Here is a 16,937-nt window from a genome sequence, read left to right as displayed (position 1 = left end):
GGTTTCCAGGAAGCCATATTGGATTATATTTGCACATTAGCTTCTAGCTGATCCCAGGAATTGTGCTTCTAAGCTTTATTTGATACTATATCCCAATGAACTGGTCTTTTCTGAGGACTGAGAATACACAGGATATGCCACTGTACATCATCTTATAATCCAGAGACTTTCAGTAATTGGTCAAGATTTCAGGCTGAGAGAGAATTGCTGGAACCATTATTATTGTCTATACTCAAGATAACCCCTTGGCAATGTAATTATTATTGTTCTGTTCTACATCTAAGAAAATTAATCTTAGAGAATTTAGGTTTAATAATCAGCCAAAGGCAAGAAGTTCATGCTTTTCAACTGGACTGTAAGATCACCCTGAAAAAGTTTAGGATTGTAATTATTTAAGTAAACACTAGGGTATCTGGGATAAATTAAGAATGAAGCAATATTGTTCTTCTGAGGAGTGTGGGGAAATGTTTCTGCCAGCATGATGTCATCAGAACAGAGCTCCGAATTCACTGAGACCATTAGATGAGCCCACCATATTGGGTAACCCTTGATTCTGCCTGTGAAAGAAGAGAGAGAACCTGCCAAGATCAGCAGAACTAATAGTGTGTGTGTGTTTAAGTTCTCTATTAGAGTTCTCAATTCTTTAAATCTTAGCTCTTTTAACCCATACCTCCTATAAAGTTTGTTTTGTTATCAAGCATATTTGACTCATGGAATAGGTGAAATACTAAGTGGTTCAGTCACTCGTCCAAGTCACACAGCTGGTATGTGGCTAGTTGGCAGAGCATGTAGGGGCCCAGATAATCTGGCTCCTCTTGACTGTTACACTACACTTCCTAATAGCAAGACAATAAAAGGAAGAATACATTGTTCCTACCCATAGAGGAAACAGAATAATTATGGAAAATTAACTGATACAAATTATTATTGTATGCTGAAGCATGTGAAAATTAACTGATACAAATTATTATTGTATGCTGAAGCATGTGCCCAGGCTTTGAATGATTAGGTGTCTTCACAGAATAAATAAATAAATAAATACCAATAAATTGTCAATTAACTTTCAATACAAAACAATAAAAAGATCCTTATTTGCAGGGAGTTTCTTGTAAGAATTTGGATATCTCCTTGCAAGTTTCTTATGCGTACTGTTCATTTTAATTAAAAATTTCCAAATAACATCAACATATCCATTCTCTCTAGCCCCTATTTCAAGGATCAACAGATTATTGTTTAATTTTGAGATGTATTAGAAGGAAAAAAGAGAGTTTTGCAGGCCAGGCAGACCCATGAGATGGAATTAAATGAATGATCCATCACTCTCTCTTCTATCACCACTGGCGAGCTCGTATTTCTTTGACTTACATCCTGACCTACATTGTGCATGGCCATATGATTTATGTGGGACAGAAAACTGAAAGCAACAAATGAACAAGATGAACAAACAAAAACTCATAGACACAGACAACAGTTTAGTGGTTACCAGAGAGAAAGGAGGTAGTGGGGAGGTAGATAAGGGTAAAGGGGGTCAAATATATGGTGATGAAAGGAAATTTAACTTTGGGTGTTAAATACACAATGCAATATATATATATATATAATATGCAATATATATGTAGCATATTATATATATAGTATATTATTGAATTGTACACTTGAAACTTGTATACTTTTATTAACCAATGTCACCCAGATAAATTTAATTTTAAAAAATTCAAAGTAAAAGTAAATGATGGTTGCCACTGTTGCTTTTTATACTTCATTTTACACAAATTTTTTTCAAAAAGCACTGTTATTTATCTGAGTTCTCGTATTTCCCAGCTCTGTGTTTTTGGATGAATCGCTTTTCTTTGCCATTGTCCTCATTGACAAATGAAGATTATCATAACAGCTACCTCACAGGACTGTTGAGAGAATTAAATAAAATAAGTAAACATTTAGAACAATGCCTGACAAATAGCAAGTTTTCGGTGGATATTAGATGCTGTGATAATTTTAAAGCTTATTATTACATATTAAACATAATATTGCTTTGAAATACTCCTGCATGTGACATACACAGTGTTAATGAAACAGGTCCAAGGTCCAAAATGAGAGGAAGTTGATTTCCACAGATTGCTCTGTCTCCTATATCTGCCAGCAATAGCTGTCTAGTCCGTTCTTGGTGGCATCCAGATAAGAAATGAAATTTAATTGCTCTGAGTCATAATCTGTGTGGTGACATCTCGAATAATTTTTTAAAAACACAAAAATGTTCTAGTGCTTGTGCATATGACATATTAAATAATGTCAATGAGGTATTTCAATGTGATGTTTGTGTTGTGTTACAGAAAAATAAAGGTCAGATTTTATACATAAGTCCTGAATCAACAGCAAATCACAGAAAGATAGACACAGGGGCTGACTACAGCAGATATGTCTTCATATATCTGAAGCAATGTTTCTACAGCATGGAATTCAGGAGGAATGGCTGAGTAAGTATGAGAATTGTCTCTCCCTGCCCTATCCCTAGACAGACACAGTTATTCCAGGATTTTCTTTCCAGATCACAACCCCTCCTACCTGATTTTCTCTGCACTCATGGGACACAGGAAGCTCCAGAACTGCTCACATCATAGCAGATCATGAAGAACCCTAGGGAACTATCTGAGCTACCACTTCTTCTGCGAAACCAGAACCAGCCAGCCCTCCTGCCACTGGTCTGAGAACTGCTGCTAACAAGGACCTCACTTTCTTACCTTCTCCCTGGGGATTCGGCCTTGTGTACAGGATGCCACTACTGGAAGCAATCATCTTTTCTTCTTTCTGGGCTTGTGAGTAGCCCCCAATTATTTCAGTCTACAAGAGAAACTAAAGAAATTCTTTATTGTTACCTCTTTACATTTCATTTGTTCATGGGAATTTGTTTTTTTGCTTGCAGTTGGCCTTGGGCAGTTAAAGTTGGAGCAACCTGAAATATCAATTTCCGGGGCAAGAGATAAGAGTGCCCACATATCTTGTAAGGTGTACACACAAGACTTTATTGAAAAATCCATGCACTGGTACCGGTACAAACCAGATCAAGGTTTAGAATATTTAAAATATGTTCCTTCAACAACCCCTGTTCAAGGTCACTTAGGTGGGAAGAAAAACAAACTTGTGGCAAGTAAAGATTCTCGCACTTCCACTTCAACCTTGAAAATAAATTTCTTAGAGGAAAATGATGAGGCTGTGTACTACTGTGCCTGCTGGACTAATACCCACAACGTTAGAGTTGCCACTATAACTTATATGAGAACCATCTTTGGGTCTGTGCCTACCCACATCCTTCTTACTATGGGCATCCACAGAAGCTGCACAGCTGGGCAGCCAGCCTGAGCCTCCCTCCCTACAGATCTTGAATCGTGTACATTTTTTTTTTTTTACTTTACAGAGATTACCCATAAATCATATGGCTCAGACTCAAAGAGGAAATCATCTAGTACCAGAAAACATGCTGGTGGTATTACATCTTATGTAATCATCACAATACTTTTACAGTGTAATGATCATTTTTTTCCCACTGTACTTTTAAAAATTTGAAGTTTAGGGAAATAAAATTACTTTTAAGTCCTAAACCCCATGCTTCTTCAAATTTGCCGGGCCATCCTTAAGAGGTTCAGCATTTATTTGTTCCACACATTTTAGAGTGGATGTGGGATGAAGTACTTGCCCTCTCCTCCAGGAAGAGGAGATTGTGTGCTGAGGGACCGTGTCACAGCCTGACCATCACAGTTCCTTTTACACAGGCCTCAGACCCTCCTAGGGAGCATTAGATGATCACACAACAAGGTGGACATTCATATCAGAATCCTTTGCCCTAGGATTCTGCTGGGAGCCTTTGAGGATCACAGCAGTCATTCATTCAGAGCCACTGCTCTTTCTCAGGCACTGTTCTAATTCATCTCATGTTTGTGACAATCTGTTGACATGCTATTATGATTCAATTTTTATAGATGAGAAAACAGAGGCATAGAGATGTTATTTAGTTTGTCTGTGGTCACTGAGTCACTGAGCAAGTTGGAGGCTGGGTTTCTGGCTCCAATGTCTGTCCTTGCAACCACCATGCCATCCTGCCTCTGAAATACTAGAAGCAGAAATGGCATGTAATCTGTGATTCCTACAGCTAAAGAGAAAATAAACTCATTTATAAAATAATTACTGAAACAAATGGATTACTATTCTAAGCTGAGTCTGAATTTAAGTGTTGTTTTCCTTGAATAAGTATAAATACTATGGCTGATTTGACTTTTAAAATGGAAAACACTAAAAAGTATATAAAACAATATAAAAACAATAACATTATTTCATTTCCTTCTTTTTGTTTGTTTGTTTGAAATAATAGAAATGAATGAAAAATGAAACCTTTTCTTTTAGGACATTTTCTAATAGGACGTCTGCCCCTGACATTCCTGGAACGCAGCCATGTCTAGTCATTTACAAACTGTCTATGACTGCTTTTGAGCTACAACGACAGAGAATAATCACAACAGAGACCTCATGGCCCACAAAGCTGAAAATATTGGTTATCTGACCACCTACAGAAAAAGTTTCCAGCCCCTGATGTGCAATATGGGATTAAGAAGTGAGTTTGTAACTATGACTAAAATTCAAGTTGCAATAAGGGAAAATATTGATAAATTTCCCTACATGAAAATGAAAAGTTTGCATGGTAAAAAGCAACATAACTTAAATCAAAGGACAATCACAAACTATTAGAAAATATTTGTAACCTGTTTAGCAGATAAAGGCCTATTATCCCTGACACAAAACTACATTTTAAAAATGGAGAAAAAACATTTAAAATATCCTATAGGAAAATAGCCAAAGACATAAAAAGCCAATTCATAAGAGAGATATAAAAATAGCTCTTAAACATATAAAAAGGTGGTCAATTTTGCTTATAATGCAAATTAATACTACACTGAGATACTATTTCTCAATCATGAAATCAGCAAGAATTAAAAGTTTGACAATACACTCTGATGGTGAAGTTATGAGGGAAAACAGGCACTCATTTATTGCTGGTAAGAATGAAAATACAATATTTTATAGGGAAATTTTGAAATATCTAACAAATCTTCATATGCATTTATCTTTTCACCTAGCAAAAAAACTTTAGGAATTTACCCTGAAGGCACGACTTTTAACAATATGAAAATATATATGCATGAAGTTAGTTATTGTGTAACTGCAAAATATTGGAAATTACGTAACTTCCAAACATAGGAGATTGGTTGAATATATTATGGTACATGTATAATGGAGTACAATACAGCTATAAAATAGAATGAGAGATGTAAAATTGTTGTCATTTTATATACAGTTGACCCTTGAACATGAAAGTTAGGGACACCATGTAGTCGAAAATCTGCAAATAACTTTTGACTCTTCAAAAACTTAACACAATCAGCCCTCAGAATGTGGTGGGGAGGGGAGTTGATTCCAGGACTCCCCCACAAATACAAAAATCTACAGGTGTTCAAGTCATTTATATAAAATGATGTAGAACTATGCATACAGTTGGCCCTCAGCATCTGCAGATTCCAAACAGTGTGTTGAAAATATTTTTGATCAGCTGTTGGTTGAATCTGCAGATACAAAACCCATGTTATTTACTGAAAAACAATCTATGTGTAAATGAACCTGTGCAGTTCAAACCCGTGTGGTTAAATAATTTTTAACAAAGGTGCCAGGGGAATAAAACAATAGAAAAAGAATAAACTTTTAACAAATAGTATTGGAACAATTGTTTGTCTATATAAAAACACAGCTGCAAAACAAAAAAGAACACTCAATCCATACCAAGCACCATATACAAAAATTAACTCAAAATAGATTATAGACCTAAATGTAAAACCAAAAATATTAACTTCTAGGTAAAAATACAGGAGAAAATTTTTGTGACCTTGGATTAAGCAAAGATTTCTTAGGATACAAAAAACAAGAATCATATAAGACATATTTGATATGTTGCACTTTCATCAAAATGAACATTTATGCTTTTTTTCAAGACTGTTATAAAAATGGAAAGAGAAGCCACAGATCAGAAGATACTTTCAAAACATATATTAGGGAAAATAATTGTGTCCAGAATACATAAAGAACTCTACTCTCACAACTAATAAAAAGAAAAGCAAACTAATTTAAAAATGGGAAAGAAGACCAGCATGTGTTCAGAGATATAGAGAACTGGAAATGGCATTGCTCTCCTCTTACAACATTTAAAAAAAAAAAAAAGGATAAACTGAAAATTAGTGACTTTATTTGAACCCTGAAGAGAACTGAGTTTGCAAGGCAAATGACTTACTCAAAATCTGGAAACAGACAGGCATTTGCAGGGAGAAATAGGAGCTGAATATTTGCTTATTTTGGACAGATACTGTCAAACATGTTAGGCTGGTCAAAATATTAAACTATAAATTTTTAATAAAATAATAAGAGTTGAGTATAGAATAGTGGGACCACAAATATAAGGTATTTCTCACTACCTTTTAAGCTTTTTCTCAAGAAGTCCATAAGATTCTTGCAGTGAAGATGAAGGAGAATACAGAAAATAGCTTCCCCAATGGTGTTACCTTCAGGAAGGGAATAACAGCTACTGCTGAAATCTACCCAGACCTAATCTACCCCATCTCCACTGTAGAAAAAAAAAAAATTCATCTGCAGGGTAGGGTACTGGTGGAATTTCATTGCAGTTGAAGGAGGAGAAAGAAAGCCACAACTTTGTCCAGAACCATCTCCCTTATCTCTGAAAAGTAACAAGTTTTCATCTGCAGAAAGATGAGCATCACAACCATAGCCTGAAGTAAGTGGATACCTACTGCAAGTGGGAGAGGAAAACAAGGATAAAAAATTTTCTGCCTCTGAAAGAGAAGTAGGAACATGTAAAGTCCACATTCTCGAGACTCAGTTTTACTATACCTGTTTACGATTGAGTCTTAATCAAAATATCAGAGAATGTCCCCCTTCCTCACCTCTTGCCAGCATGCTAGCAAACGTTGAATAAGAATAACAATGAAATATAGCTAAGGGCTCTTCATGAGACAGACTTTCTCTGGGGAGCAAAACGAAGGGAAGACTCAAAGCCAAGTGAGAAGACAAAAACAACGTATGACTAAACAAGTTTAAAATCTCTGAACATTAACAACAAACCAACTCTAATAACTAAACTGCAAACTTCAAACCCAGTCTTAACTCTTGACTAGATTTACACAAACTCCCACAATAAAGGTTAGCAGAAGGAAAGGTGTGCTCATTTTCAAGCATAAAATATATTTACCTCAATATCTATCATTCCATACAACATTTCTAGCTGTAAAGAAAAATTTCAGAGACATATGAAAAGACAAAAACAAACAGTCTAAATACACAAAGCAATCATTAGAACCAGACTGAGACATGACACAGATGTTGGAACTAACAGACAGGGAATTTGAAATAGATATAATTAATATGTTAAAGGCTCTAATGGAAAAGATAAATGGCATGCAAGATCAGAAGTAACTTCAGCAGAGATATGAAAATTATAAAAAAAGAACCAAAGAAAATGTAATAAATTAAAAACACAGTAACAAATGAAAAATGCCTTGGAAGGCCTCACCAGTAGACTCAATCGAGATATAGAAAGAATTAGGTAACATGAACATAAGCCACTAGAAATCATCCAAACTGCAATGCAAAGAGATTCGATAGAGATAGAAAGTAGATCATCATATATCACAAAAGCACAGAACTGTGGACAATATCCAATTTTCGAACACATTTATAATTAGAAGCGGAAGAATGAAACAATAGAGGAAAAGAAATATATGAAGAAATATCTGCTGAAAATCTTCCAGAATTAGTGATATCAAAAACAAAGACAAAGAAAAAAACTTGAAGGCAACAGGAGTGGGGGTTGGGAGGAATAGCAGACTTCTATCAGAAACTGCACAAGTAAGAAGACATGGGAGTGAAATCTCTAAAGTACTGAAAGAACTGAGAACTCAGTAAGAATATCCTTCTCTCTCCCTTCCACTCTCCCTCTTTCTCCTTCCTTCCCTCCCTCTCTCCCACTCCCTTTTAAGCTAATGAAAGACTTTAGTTCTTTAACAAGAAAATGTTTTCTTTACACTAATATCATCGGTGGTAACAATCATACAATAATGACAGAAATCTGCTGATAAATTCAGTTAGCAGACCTATTTCCACAGTATGTTTTGGAGGAAATACCATGAGCCTCTTTTCCTGTAGTCTATGTGTCTTAGTTGTGGGTTCAGAGTGCCACTTCTTACTAAATCAGCCCTTGGATTTACTCTGTGATCATCCCATTATTCAATCACGTTAACTGACGGTTTGGGCAGAATGTTCCTTCTGCTGCAAGTCATCCTGATGGCTTCTCTTTGGACTTGTGAGTGGCTTTACACAGGGGATATCTCTCATTCATTGGAAGGGAGGTGATAGAAATCATGGACAATCAAATCAGCCCACTCATGGAAGAAAGCCACATCATCACTCAAATTAAGCTGACAAATTCCAACATTACCTTGAATTCTTCAGGAAGAAAATGGAAATTTCAGACCCCAAGATTTTCATTAACAGAAAACAAATGTATACTATTTTAATGAATGTCAAAGTTTTAATAATTTTTCTTTTGTTTTTGTTTCAGATACAAGTGGAGACATTCTAATAACACAAATCATAACATCTATTACCAAGAAAAGAGGAAATACAGCATTTCTTGAATGTCAAATAAAACCAGACATTTTAAAGAAGAATGTATATATACACTGGTACCAACAGAAGCCAGACCAGCCTCTCAAACGAATCCTGTATATTTCCTCAAATGAAAATGTGGTCCATGAACAAAGTGTTAGTGAGGAAAGATATGAAGCAAGGAAACAGCGGAGTGGTTTATTGGTGAGCCTCAGGATACATCAAGTAAATGAGGAAGATGCTGGACTGTATTACTGCGCCCGCTGGGATACACTCCATGGAAACACTCATTGTCACTGAACAAAAACCTTCCCACGCCGTCGCACCTGCAAACACACACACCTCCTCCTCTTTTGTACCTCCCAGAGGGACCCAGCTACTATCTATATAGGACTTTTCTCTTGCACATGTGTCCTGAGCAAGGTCCGAAGTAGAGCCCAAGAACCCAAACTGTGAAGTTTCTTTCAGTTCGTCACGTCATCGTCGACCCTCATCTCTCTCGGGCTTATACCTGCTTTTCTGAGTGTCCTCTTTTCTGAGTGTCTCTGCTTCTCCATCTATGGGAAACCTCCTGGGAAGGAAGCCATAATCCAATGCTCAACTTGGTTTGTTGACTTTGAATGAATGATGGAAGATACAAAGCCTTTAAAGTGACAGACACCTGAGTTTTCAAATTTCTTCTCAGCCTCTTACCGACAGTATGATCTAGGAAAGTTACTAAATTGGTTCCATTCTCTTTTTCCAATTTTAAGTGGGCATATTGTTAACAACAAAACAGGGGTGCTGAAGACTGAACGAGGTTTCATACATAAAAGTCTTAACATTGCGTTCAACAAATCACAGTGTCGTTTTCCGTTATCACTAAAGCTCTTCGCTGAGTCACCTCAGCAACTCTTTAGAATTCATATCTTCCATTGTCCTCCAAATAATGGTAAAGTGTAGTTTTAATTCTGAAAAACTAAGAATTATGAATAGGAAAAGAGAGGAAAGAAACAAACCAAGGGGATTTCTTTCGCTCCAACATCATTCTTCATTCACAGCAAAGTATAATAACATCATAGTATCTAAAGCAATACCTACAGTAATTGTTAATATTTACCAAACTTTATGAACTTCTGCAAACTATTGATTTATAAAATGCACATATTTCTGCTTAAAGTTGTGGGAATATTATCTCATTAGTTATTATAAAATAATGATACTTGCCTTCTAATTCTCATGATAGCCATATATAGTTACCTACACTTTCACAAAACATATCACAAAATCTATAATGTAGGGAGTAAAAAAGAGCTCAATAATAACTATATTTGAAGCAACACTTTAAGGAAAAATGGGAGGAAATTGCTCCCAAGGGGAAGTTATTATTGAATTATTATAACATAGGTGTTTTGATGTGGTCTCCTGGGATCTGATAGTTTCTTTATACAAGGAACATGATAAAATAACACTGCGACAGATCTTACTGAGGACTTTCATTGGTTCTAAAGCAAACTTTCCTCCCCCATCCCTGACTCTGCAGAGCAAGGGCTGTCACTGCATTCCAGGTCCTGATTCACACCCTTTCGGAGTATCTATTCTGACTAGTCATTGGCAATGCCAACTGCATGGATTGTCCTTTTGTCTTTGGCTTGGGTTTGTAGGTTGACTTTTCTCTTTTCTTGTATTTTCATTGTTTTTGTGTCCAGTCAACCTTTTCCAGTGCCTCTGAATTCTCTCCTTTGCTTTTCAGATGGAGACACAAAAGTGAGAATATCTCAGAGTCAACTCTCCTTTACCCGAAGAACAGACAGAACAGTACACATAGGCTGTAAGCTGTCTGGGGTTCACCTAGAGAATGCCATTGTACACTGGTATCAACAAAAAGAAGGGGAGCCCCTAAGACGAATTCTTTATGGCTCAACCAATAATTACAAGCAAGACAAGCCCAATTCCCGCTTAGAGACAGATATGAAAGATAATGGAAACTTTTACCTGATAATCAATAATGTTGTCAAGTCCGATGAAGCCACCTACTACTGTGCCTACTGGGATCTCACAATGCCGCAGAGTTACAAGGGACCTGTAAGAAAACCTTCTCTATTACCAACTCTCAATTCCTGTCACACTTGAGCAACTATAACAGATTCTTTAATGATCTTAATCATAAGTTCATAGACCTTTGGGACAGGAAGGGCCCTTCGTCCTATGTAGCTCAGTGCCCACACTTCAAATGAGGAAGCTGGGGCCTGGAGATGGCAAGTGACTTGTTCAATTAACCACAGAGGTAAGTTTCCTCCTGCATTTTTGATTTTCAGTTCACTGTCTTTTCCTGCCTTTCTTGTGGTTAGTATTGAACTTCTTTTAGCAAAATTTTATTTATTTCAAAAGGAAGCTTTAATAACTATGCCTTGTCTTCATAAGTGATGTCTTCAGAAGCCAGTAAGTTCTGACTTATAGGCAAAGTATGTGACTCCACACTTTTGAGAAGAGATAAAGGTCAGCAGGTGATGGACTCGAAATTCTATTTATCTCCATGATGTCTTCCCATGGTGACTCCCCTTCATTTCTGTAGTTCCTTATCTGTTCTGAAATGCCCAATAATTAGAATAGTTTCCCTCAGACATACATGAAACATATGGGCATATAGAAGGTGGAAATTGGTTTCTCATTAATATATTTGTAAATCTTTGCCAGTTATAGAAGGACCTGCCCAACTAAGGCCCAAATTCCCCCTGCTCTTCATTCTGATACCTGGCACCAATCCTAACTGGATGGTCACATATTTGGTTACAAATCTGATAACTCTGACCTGCTTTATGTTTTGTTAACATGACTCGGGACGCTTTTATATCCAAAGTCTTACCAGGCGCACTTTGACAATAACAAGAACAATAGTAATAACAACAATATCTATATCATTACCTTACAGCTGAAACCTCTCTTTCTGGATGTTTAATAAGTATCCAGAACAAAATTATTGATTCCAGATCCTCTCCTTGGCTCCAGTCCCCTCAATTTGTATTATTTTTCTCTCTAAACTTTCCTATCTCAGTAAAGGGCAAAGGTATATTGTGTCATTTAACACAATGGCAAAGATCTTTCACAAAACAGATGTTTTCTTGACTTTCCTCATCTTTTGCTTTCTCTGGTAATGAGAGAAAAAGAGATGAGAAAACATGACTATTTTTTGGTCATTTCCCATGATATGAGATCTGAGAAAAGAGACAAGAGACCGTGGGAATTGTGGTTTCACCGGCCAGAAGGTAAACCACAAACCAGGCCAAACCCCATGGGGCACCACCTGAGACTAGAATTGGCTGTCCAGACAGTGCCTCCAACCCAAACTCTTAGATCCAATGCAGAGAAATTCCAGTCCTTTCTCTCTAACTTAATGCAAGTTTAGAAACTCTTTTTTTTTTTTCCAGCTTACACATGTAATCAGCAAGCTCATGACAGATATAATCACTTAATTCAAATAATGTTTATTTGCGCTGTATGGCCCAAATATTCCCATGGACACTTTTATCTCCTTGTGTAACTCAAGGACAAGTTAAAAGAAGCTAAATTGTAGGATTTAGTTGGATATTCAAATTAAACTAGACCTAGTCCTCACAGCTTCTTTTGTTAGGTGCTTGTACTGACTGTCCATTGCTTTTTAAGATATGCAAATCAACCATTTCTTATACTTGCCAATTTGAGATACAGATCTTCTAAATTATACAGACCTGGAATAGATCTGGAAACTGTCCCTGCCACACATATCTTTCCAACTCCATGCAAGCAGTATGAAGTAGTTGAAAGAACAAGGTTTGTGATTTTGTGATTTTAAATTCAAATCCCCCTTCAGTTTAAACTTCTTAGCTCTTAGTTTCCCCTCTACCTTATAATACTAATAACCATTGTAGAGGTGAAGCCTAATAGGGATAAATATATGAATGGTATCTAATTCATGGTAGACCCCAGTTTATGAATTTCCTACCTTTTACTACCAGAGCACACAGAGCCATAGCTTGTGATCTTGGAGCAGAGAGTAAAAAGGGAAAGAAGATTTTGAGCTAAGATAGAGTATTTCTTCCTGAAGAGAGATTCTTTCACATACAAGTGCCTTTCATGCATACTTATTCAGAATAGACAAGAATTTCTTGTTTGCAAAAAAAAGAAGAAGAAAAGAAAAACAAATGCTTCATCAAACATGTTTGCCTGTGGGTGCTGTATAGATTAAGAAGTACCTGAATTGTACATAGCTGCCTGTTGAAGTATCCAAAGTGCAAAGGAGCCCCAAGAGACTAAAAGATAACCAAGTTCACAATGAAGATAGATGGTAAATTGCTAAAGGAAGAAGCTGCTTGAAAGTGAAATGACCTGGCCTCTAGCAAACACTGCCTTCACTTTTTATAAACAAGTATCTTGGTATTTTCCAATGATCTATTGTATTATATAGAAACACATCTGATTTTATCTAAGTGATAGTGAAATCAAGATTATGTCAAACTGTGAAAGTTAGTGGCTCACAGGTGGTATGTGATTTTATGTCTTGTAAATGTCAGATAATATGTTAATTTTGTCTTCTGGACATCTTTATTATAGAAGTTTCTGTAACTTACTCATGTATCAGATTTAATTAAAATTTCTAAAAGATAAACCAATCTGAAAAAGATGTATAAATTATTATTTTGTTTCAAGATGACAACCACATCCTTAAAAAAAAAATGAGATGTATTCTCATAGCTTTTGATGGTCTACCAAAGTTGTTTGAAGTTGGTCAGTTATAAAATCATAATCAAATCTGAAAAAATGATGTAAAACTTCAAGTAATTCAGTTGAAACTTGTGTTTTACTTCACTTGACTTGCTTATTATTTATATATAGTTATTCATGCTTCCCCTGGTTTGAAGTAGAATTTTAGTTGCTTCACATAGTCACCTAAAAATATGGTGAGTAGGTTGTGTGCCTGTGTTACATAAAGCAGGGTTAAAAATAAAATTATTGATTTTTATACACAAGACTAAGATGTTTCCATTCTTTCTTAGAAAGTGAATTATCTGTGGCTGAAATTTCACACCATCTTTTCTAAACACATTATCTCATTTGAAACCTACCAAAGTCCTGAGAAATAGATATTATCATCTATTTTTTTAAAGATGAAGAAACCGAAGACCTTAGGAGTGCCAAGGACACATCACTAAGAGTGAGAGAGCTGGAATTTGAAACTGATCTTTCTGATTTTATTTTATTCTTTAAATGCTAGTTTATTTTTTTTCATACTATATATACATAATATTTTTAACATTTTCTTTTTTTATTTCCCCCGTTCCCCGCAAACTTCTGGTAACCATTAGTCCACTGTTTATGACCATGAGTCTCTGTTTGTCCTGTTCATTAGGTTTATATCCCACATATAAGTGATATGTGATTCTCAACTTTTTCTGTTTGGCTTATTTTGCTTAGTATGATTACTTCAAGGTCTATTCATGTTGTTGCAAATGGCAGTATTTCATCTCTTCTTATGGCTGAGTAATATTCCATTGTATATGTGTACTGTTTCTTTAGGAAACCATCTATCGTAGGACACTTCAGTTGCTTCCATGTCCTGGCCACTGTAAATAATGCTGCTATGAACATCGGTGTGCAAATACCTTTTCAAATATGAGTTTTCAAGTCTTTGGGGTAAATAGCCAGTAGAGGGATTGCTGGATCATATGGTAGATCAATTCTTAGTTTTTTGAAGAACCTCCATACTGTTTTCCATAGTGGCTGTACCAATTTGCAGTCCCCACTAGCAGTGTATGAGGGTTCCTTTTTCTCTGTATCCTCTCAAACATTTATTATTACTTGTCCTGTTGAGTATAGCCATTCTAACAGGTGTGAGATGGTATCTTGTTGTGATTTTGATTTGCATTTCCCTAATAGCTAGCAATATTGAGCATCTTTTCATATATTTGTTGGTCATTTGTATGTCCTCTAGGGAGGAGTGTCTGTTCAGGTCCTCTGTCCATTTTTAGATTGGATTGTTTTTTGTTGTTGTTGCTGTTATTGAGTCGTATGAGTTCTTTGTATATTTTGGATATTAGGCCCATATCGGAGGTGTTGCTTCCCACTTGGATGGTTGTTTCTTTAGCTCGATGGTTTCTTTTGCTGAGCAGAAGCTTTTTAGTTGGATGTAGTCCCATTTATTTATTTTTGCTCTTACTTCCCTTGCCTTTTAGGTCAAATTCATAAAAGTCTCTTTAAGCCTAAATTCCTTGAGTTTAGTTTCTATGTTTTCTTCTATGCATTTTATTGTTTCAGGCCTTATATTCAGGTCCTTAATCAAATTTGAGTTAATTTTGGTGTGTGGCGATAGACAATAGTCGAGTTTCATTCTTTTGCAGGTGGCTTTCCAGTTTTCCTAGCACCACTTATTGAAGAGGATTTCTTTTTCCACTGTATGTTTTTGGCTTTTTTTGTCAAAAATTATTTTCTCATATAAATATGGGTTTACTTCTGGACTCTCAATTCTGTTTTACTGGTCCATGTGTCTGTTTTGCTGCTAATACCATGCCATATTGATTACTCTCGCTTTGTAGCATAATTTGAAGTTCGGCAGAGTGATACCTCCAGCCTCATTCTTTTATCTCAGGATGGCTTTGGCAATTCGGGGTCTTTTGTGATTCCATATGAATCTGATGATTTTGTGTTCTATTTCTTTAAAAAAAAAATGCCAATGAGGTTTTGAGGGGATTGCATTAAATCTGTATAATGCTTTAGGTGATATGGTCATTTTAACTATGTCGATTCTTCCAATCCAAGAACATGGAATATCTTTCCGTTTCTTTGTAACTTCTTCGATTTCTATTAATAGGGTCTTATAGTTTTCATTATATAGGTCCTTTGCATGTTTTGTTAAATTTATTCCTAGATATTTTATTCTTTTTGTTGCAATTGTGAAAGGAATTATTTTTTCCACTTCTTTTTCTGACACTTTGTTATTAGAGTATAGGAACGCTATGGATTTTTGAACGTTGATTTTGTATCCAGAAACTTTACTGCATTTGCTTATTGTTTCTAATAGTGTTCTTGTGGAGTCTTTAGGGTTTTCTATAGAGAGAATCATGTCATCAGCAAATAGTGACAATTTGACTTCTCTGTTTCCTATTTAGATGCCTTTTATATCTTTCTCTTGCCTGATTGCACTCGATAGGACCTTCAATGTTGTATTGAATAACAGTGGTGATAGTGGACAGCCTTGCCTCGTTCTGGATCTTAGAGGGAAGTTTTTCAGTTTTTCACCGTTAAGTATAATGTTGGCTGAGGGTTTGACATATATGGCCTTTATTATGTTAAGGTACTTGTTTTCTATACCAATTTTGTTAAGTGTTTTGATCATAAATGGGTGCTGCATCTTGTTGAAGGCTTTTTCTGCATATATTGATATGATCATATGATTCTTATTTTTTAATTTGTTTTTGTGGTGTATCACATTAATCGATTTGTGTATATCGAACCATCCCTGTGCCCCTGGGATGAAGCCCATTTGATCGTGGCGTATAATCTTTTTAATACGTTGCTGTATTCGGTTCGCTAGTATCTTATTTAGGATTTTTACATCTGTGTTCATGAGGATATTGGTCTGTAGTTTACTTTTTTTGTGTTATCTTTACCAGGTTTTGGTATCAAGGTAATATTGGCCTCATAAAATGAGTTGGGACATATTGCCTCCTCTTTGATTTTTTGGAAGAGTTTGAGGAGAATAGGTATTAAATCTTCTTTGAATGTTTGGTAGAATTCACTGGTGAAGCCATCTGGTCCTGGACTTTTACTTTTTGGTAGGTTTTTGATGATCGTTTCAGTTTTCATACTGCTGATCAGTCTATTTAGAATCTCCAGATCTTCTTGATTCAGTCTAGGAAGATTGTATTTTTCCAAGTACTGGTCCATTTCTTCTAGGTTATTAAATTTGATATTATATACTTTTTCATAGTATTTTTGTATGATCCTTTGTATTCTGCAGTGTCTGTCATAATTTCCCCTTTCATCCTTGATTTTGTTTATTTGTGTCCTTTCTCTTTTTTCTTTAGTGAGTCTAGCCAGGGGGTCGTCAATTTTATTAACCTTCTCAAAGAACCAGCTCTTTGTTGCATTTATTTTTTCTATTTTTTTTGTTTGTTTTCAATTTCATTTATTTCTGCTCTAATTTTGATTATTTCTTTCCTTTTGCTGACTTTAGGCCTCATTTGTTCTTCTTTTTCCAGTCTTTTTTT

The 16,937-nt window shown here is 35.7% G+C and overlaps 1 protein-coding gene and 1 gene segment (V, D, J or C); both read left to right on the top strand.

The window, feature by feature from the left end:
• Positions 1–8,364: 8,364 nt before the first annotated feature.
• LOC111730132 lies at positions 8,365–9,015 on the top strand. The segment is given in 2 exon segments: positions 8,365–8,410; positions 8,669–9,015. Coding segments are annotated over 2 exon segments (393 nt in total).
• Positions 9,016–10,304: 1,289 nt separating this feature from the next.
• The window catches only part of LOC105303201 (T-cell receptor gamma chain C region C10.5), a 33,948-nt gene continuing 27,315 nt past the window's right edge, over positions 10,305–16,937 (top strand). The window contains exons 1-2 of the mRNA XM_023521283.1: positions 10,305–10,354; positions 10,448–10,747. Of these exons, the coding sequence (XP_023377051.1) occupies positions 10,312–10,354; positions 10,448–10,747 (343 nt within the window). The 5' untranslated portion in view covers positions 10,305–10,311. The remainder of the gene's footprint in view (positions 10,355–10,447; positions 10,748–16,937) is intronic.

The sequence above is a fragment of the Pteropus vampyrus genome, unplaced genomic scaffold, assembly GCF_000151845.1.
Source record: "Pteropus vampyrus isolate Shadow unplaced genomic scaffold, Pvam_2.0 Scaffold302, whole genome shotgun sequence".
In the NCBI taxonomy this organism is placed as follows: Eukaryota; Metazoa; Chordata; class Mammalia; order Chiroptera; family Pteropodidae; genus Pteropus; species Pteropus vampyrus.
Note: the sequence above shows the minus strand (reverse complement) of the source record. Positions and strands in the feature narration are given on the sequence as shown.